The 6,400-nt window shown below is 51.3% G+C and overlaps 1 protein-coding gene across 3 annotated transcripts in view; it reads right to left on the bottom strand.

Moving 5' to 3' along the window:
* SLC7A6 (solute carrier family 7 (amino acid transporter light chain, y+L system), member 6) overlaps positions 1 to 6,400 on the bottom strand; it is a 40,585-nt gene that overhangs the window by 23,071 nt on the left and 11,114 nt on the right. For all 3 annotated transcript variants that reach the window (XM_015567829.1, XM_015567827.1, XM_015567828.1), the window contains exon 3: positions 2,191 to 2,316. In XM_015567829.1, the coding sequence (XP_015423315.1) occupies positions 2,191 to 2,316 (126 nt within the window). The remainder of the gene's footprint in view (positions 1 to 2,190; positions 2,317 to 6,400) is intronic.

The raw sequence follows: 6,400 nt of genomic DNA on the forward strand, positions 1-6,400 counted from the left end.
AAGGAGAAGAGGGAGGAGAGATGGACGGTGTCAGAAGGGAAAGATGGGGAGAAGGGAGGAAGAAAGAGAAAGAGAAGATGGGGGAAAAACAGAAAGGAAGAGGGTCAAGAAAAGAAGGGAAAAGCAAGGGGGAAGGGGAAAGGAAAAAAACAAAACATAATTTAACACCAAAAATAACCCACCAACTCCCAGCTCCCTACACTTAACCCCACCCCCACGCTCTCAGGAAAGCTCAGATTCCTTTACTAAAACTAGACAATCGCAGAGAAGGAAGGGTGGGCCCAGCTGCCTCTGATGTGACACCTGTTCCAACTCCGCAGTGAACTTCCATCCCCCGCCCCCGCCCCCGCCCCCGCAGTGACCCCAGAGTGGGCCACAACTCCTCCTCCTATTTTTCAGAAAGCACCCTGTTTACCATTAAAAAAAGGTCATTTTTCGCTAACAATGAGACTTCCTGAGGAACCACCTCTCTTTGCTCCGACCACTGCACAGTTTGGTCAAACAGTTTCTCAGTCTCACACAGAGGGAACTCTGTTGCTCTCCTTGCAGTGGCTGAGGGTGGGTGGGGCAGGACATCGCAGGCTGTGTAGGACCTGGGGTCTCCTTTCCCACTGGGCCTGGGGTTGATCTGGATCACCTCCACCCCTGAAGCGCCAGCCCGGGCACTCCTCATTCTCCTTGGAGACCCCCCGGAGACTATACAGACTTGAAAGCCCAGGATGGGGCGCCCAGCTGCCCCGTGGAGACACTTCCTGGACACCCTGCAGGTTTCTAACAAGACCCAGACTTCTAAGGGAGCCTGCCCTCACCCCCTGAGGGAAGCCCAGACCAGTCCCTCAACGCTGCAAAGAGGGCTGGATGCTGCTGAGGCTCTAGGGACGCCCGGACGGTTGGTTGGCTGTACGCACTAACGCGGCACATGTGCCGAGGTGCCAGACCGGCTGCTTAAGAACTGCACGGTGCTTCTTAAAAACAGACCCTTTTCAACTCCAAACCAACCAGAGTTTGAGCCAACAGATCTGAGATGGGGGCCTCAGTGCCCCTGGTGATTATAAACACAGCCAAGTTCAGAGAATGGTTGTAAAAGGATTACGATAGCCCGGGCCTGAGGACTTCGCCAAGGACCCAGGAGATCCTGGGAGGCCTGTTACCCTCACTGCCAGTTTGCTCTGATGCAGGAATGGAAAGCTTTTAAAGTCAGCCTGCAGAAAAGTCAGTGCCAACTTCACAATATTTTGATATTTTTTTCTGAGAGCTGACTTTGGGAGGGAATCCTGAATAAGAACAAGTCCAGATGAAATGATCATTCATTTTCATACCCTATTCCCTCCCCCCAACCCCCACCTTAGTTGGGATGAGGAAAGGACTAAAAAAATTATTTGTCCTTTTTAACAAAGTTGAAGTAATTTTACTAATTTTAAATTTTTCTGCTGCCTAACTGGTAACATGACTTTACCACACTCCTAACATAGGCAAGTATGATGGAGTTAACTTTATTATTTATTATTATTATTATTATTGCACGTGGGCTGAGAGAAAACTGTATTTCAAACCCACCCCACCCCGCCACACACACACCCTTCGGCCCCTCTCAAGGAGAGCCAAGTCTTCCTACTTGCTGCCTGGCAATCGCAGACCAAAAATAGGAGCCAGAGCAGGGTTCACTCCATCCCCTCTGTTTGCTTTTATGACCCAATTACGACCCAAGTTCCAAGGCCTCTCAGCCGGCTTCTTGCAGAGCGCCTAGCCCCGTGGTCGGCAAACTGCGGCTCGAGAGCCACATGCGGCTCTTTGGCCCCTGGAGTGCGGCTCTTCCTAAGCCTTGGGAGTACCCTAATTAAGTCAATAACAATGTACCTACCTATATAGTTTAAGTTTAAAAAATCTGGCTCTCAAAATAAATTTCCATTGTTGTACTGTTGCTATTTGGCTCTGCTGACTAAGGAGTTTGCCGACCACTGGCCTAGCCTCCTGAAAGGGAAAGCCCTGAGGGAGGGGCTGACTCATGTCCATTTGGCCAAGCTGGCCTGACCCCAGAGGCCCAGGAGCAGACCTCCTGTTCTCGCTGACACAGTCTACCGTGTACACAGAGCTGAACGTAAGGCTCACAGAATCCCCACGTCCTCCTAAGGGAGACCCGGGGGCCTCCCGGAGTCACCCGTCCTCCTTCCCGCCTCAGGCCCTCCTTACCCTGGCACAGTTTAACGAGGCCCATAACAATGATGGCAATGAGCGCTAGGACCTTCGCGTACGTGAAAGTATCCTGCACACGCGTGCCCCACTTGACATAGGCACAGTTCACAAATGTCAGCAGACCTGGAAGAAAAGCCGTACAGTCAGTCCCTGGCGGGCTCCGCGGAGAGCACAGAGGCCCACCTCCTTGGCCAGGGTCTATCACTTCTGCCCTATCTGCCTACAGCAAGGCGGCCAATGGACTGGTCAGAACCAGAACAGGCAAACGGAGGAACGGGCTCCCATGTGCCCCAGCTGGGAGTTCCCATGAACAGCCCCTCACAAGTAAAGATACAAAGGCATGACACATATTCATCAAGTCTTTTTCGTTTTGTTTTTTTTTAATCCTCACCTGAGGACATTCTTTCCATTGATTTCCAGAAAGAGTGGAAGGGAGGAAGGGGAGAGAGAGAAACATCAATGTAAAAGACACATCAATTGGCTGCTGCTTCAAGTCCGCAGGCCGACGCTCTAACCACTGAGAAAAACGGGCCAGGGCCGTATTCATAAGTTCTGACAACCAGGTCATTTTCAGAAATTTCTTCCAGGCCCACTCAGACTCCCAAGGTCCTAAACCACCCAGGACACAAGGCCTGCCCATGGCCACGTTAGAGAGCAGACACAAGAGAGGCCCATTAATAAATGAGGTGAATCTGAATGGAGGTGGCAGGTCACCTAGGAATTAGGCAATGTTTTGTCTATGAGTGTGAAAAAAGAAATCTGTCGCCAAAACCGGTTTGGCTCAGTGGATAGAGCGTCGGCCTGCGGACTGAAGGGTCCCAGGTTCGATTCCGGTCAAGGGCATGTACCTGAGTTGCGGGCACATCCCCGGTGGGGGATGTGCAGGAGGCGGCTGATCGATGTTTCTCTCTCATCAATGTTTCTGACTCTCTCTATCTCTCTCCCTTCCTCTCTGTAAAAAATCAATAAAATATATTTAAAAAAAAAAAAAGAAATCTGTCATGTGCCTACGCATTTCACATACATCCTGTCAATTAATTCTCACAACCCCAAAATACAGACATTCCTGATTTCCAGTCTACAGATGAGAAAACTGAGGCTGAGAGGGGCCAACTACCATTCCTAAGCTCACATGGACCCCACTGATCTCTCCAGGCCCCACAGTGCACGGTGCGGTCCATGGGAAGTGAGCCCACTTGGGCATTCCCCGGGCTCCTGCCAGCACCAGTGGCTTTCTGTTCCGGTTCCTGACACACCTCGGTGATATCCCGGCCCAGGTACTGCTCTGATCCATAGGGAAGACGCAAGGGCAATACCCAAGGGGTTCTAGACCACCCCTACCTACTCCCACCTGTTTTGTCTACTTCACCAGACTCTCTCTTTACTGGTGCCAGATACGCATGAAAAAGAAATGTCCTCTTCTCCTCCTGCCGTAGCCACAGCAACTCTCGCTTTCAAGGCCTCGCTCTACCCCACTTCCTCTGTAAAACCTTCCCCAAACAAACCAGCCAGTGGCTCACTGGGCTCTCTCCCCCACTACGCCTGCAGCAGTCTCACTCCACAGCACAGCTCAGTGCCTGGGGCTGAGTGGTCATGTGAGCCTCCGTCTCAGGAAGGTCTGTCTCTCCCTGGGGCATTTGGATGGTGCTTCTCCAGGAGATCATAATTCTTAGGGGGAAACAAAAGCATTTTGTTTTCTTAAGCTTATTGCCAAACAGAGAGGGGAAAGGGCGAACTCTGTTAGAATCCGGCAGGTGATGACTCTCACTTAACCTCGAGTTCCCGGGAACAAGGCGAGGGTCAGAAACTTGGGCATCCTTCCACTCAGTGGAGAGAGAGGCTAGGGCCGCTAGGGCCAGCCTGTGGAAATAAGACATGTGGCTGAACAGCCTCGAAAACACTCTGAGAGCGTTCACTCCATCCTCCGGCAAATGAATGACACGGATGCTCGCTAGAACAGCCATAGGAGGTGGGGGTTGGGGGCCGAGGGCGAAGGTCAAGGGGAAAGGGAGGGACCTGCCCTGCTACCCAAAGGGTGTGGGGCTCAGCCTAGATCAGCTGTCAGAAGGACTGCCTAGTTCAGTGGTCGGCAAACGGCGGCCCCTTGAGTGTGGCTCTTCCACAAAATACCACGTACAGTGCGATGGAAACTTCGTGGCCACACTCAAGGGGCCGAAGAGCCACGTGTGGCTCGCGAGCCGCAGTTTGCCAACCACTGACCTAGTTCATCGTCACCAGTAATCCACAGGCCCTGGTGCCATACCGTCAGCATATTGTGAGGTATGGGCCCCCCTGCCCGGCCCCTTCGCGGGAATGGCTCCCCCTCCTCCGTTGTGCCTGACTGACCAAGCCAGACACTGGACCCCAGCTGAGCCTATCGGCCCATCTCTCCCAGGAACATGGAGTCGGGATGCCCAGAGACAGAATCTACCTCATAGCAGCAGCCAGGGCCACAGCGAGTCAGGGTCACGGACAAACCCTGCAACAAAGGAACCACAAGAAAGCGGAGGAAGGAAGCAGGACCGGGGAAAGAAGAAGTGAGAGGGTGTACAGCTTGCGATAAAAGTCTGCCGCAGAAGACAGAGAGAGGTTAGAGACAAAGACGAGGAGGCAGAGACAGGGAGAAAGGGACAAAAAGAGGGAGAAAGGTGGGCATGCACACGAAGAGGGGTCTCTGCGCACAGTGGGAATTCACGACCAGTGGTGAAGGGACGAGTGAAGGTCGTGCCTTGTGGGGGTCCCTGCAGAGGGTTTCTGAAAGACCAGCTGAAAGGTACAAAAGAGCCTGGTCCCCGTGGCTGCCTCTGGGGAGGGAGGGAGACCTTTCCCATCGTGTGCCCTGCTGTCCTTAGATTTATTTACCACGTACAAGGGCTTCTTTCTCAGTAAAAATAAAAATACTTAGTGGGAGGCGCTCACTGTCAGAGGGCCACTTGGCAAACCATCCTTAAATGCTGGCCCCGGGCACCTGCTGGCTTCACCCAACGCTCAGCCCTGCCAGGGAACAGAGAGCTCTGAAAACAGTCTACCAAGCAGCAGTCCAGTCCTCTGAATGTTTTCCTGATTCTAAGTAAGAAATAAAATGTCACCCCACCGGCGTGGCCCAGTGGTCAACTTATATACGAGGAGGTCACAGATCCATTCCTGGTCAGGGCTCATGCCGGGGTTGCAGGCTCAACCCCAGCTGGGGGTGTGCAAGAAGCCAATCAATGATTCTCTCTCATCATTGATGTTTCTGTCTCTCTTCTCCCTCTCCCTTCTTCTCTGAAATTAATAAAAATATGTCTTTAAAAAATATTTTTTTAAATATATTTTTCATCCACAAATAATCAAAAAAGAAATAAAATTTCACAAGCTGATCCTCACTCCTCCATGCGCCCCAGAACGTCTCTCTGGGAGCTGGTTGCTGAGAAAGGAGTAGTCATTCAAATAGCAAATCTAGACCCAATCCCAAAGCAGAAACAAATCCCCAAGTCTCTCTGTGGCAAAGATCACCAGTTATCTTCTAATACCTGTTTTTCCATTTTACCTTCGTAATAGAAATTTTAGCCAGAGTCATGGTTGCCCCCAAATAAAGTGGACATTGCCCAGCCTCTCTTGCAGTGAGGTATGGCCAGGTCACTAGGTTCCTGCCCCAGGATGTAAGCCAAGTTTCATGGTGTGGACCAAAAGGGGCCACATGCTACCCTGACGAACTCAGGGAAGGCCTGCGTGGTGGCCTTGCAAACTCAAGAGACCTAAAGGAACCACAAAGGATGGTCTGAAATGAAAACCTGTCATTAAAAAGCAGTTCAATTAGTGGGTAGTCATGTCCGAAGCCAAGTGTTTTCCCTGACAAAGATCAACTTCCATCTTTACTGAACCTATTGTTCTTTTGCATCTAAGATAACGTACCTGTGGAATGTCAGGGTAATGTGTAACTTCCCTTTTCCCAGACCTCTCAAGGCACAACCAATATGTGAGGGCACCAGGCTAGAGACCACAAATTCCCTCACTGTTAGTTGTTAATTGCTATTAATCTTATTAACTGACTGTTAACTATCCTGTACCCACCTATGTAAAAGAAGTATGTGTCCAGCCCATCAGGTGTGACTCAGTGGTTGAGCGTAGACCTAGGAACCAGGAGGTCACAATTGGATTCTTAGTCAGGGCTCGTGCTTGGGTTGTGGGCTCCATCCCCAGTAGGGGTTGTGCAGGAGCCAGCCAT

Source organism: Myotis davidii, unplaced genomic scaffold (genome assembly GCF_000327345.1).
Source record: "Myotis davidii unplaced genomic scaffold, ASM32734v1 scaffold243, whole genome shotgun sequence".
NCBI lineage: Eukaryota > Metazoa > Chordata > Mammalia > Chiroptera > Vespertilionidae > Myotis > Myotis davidii.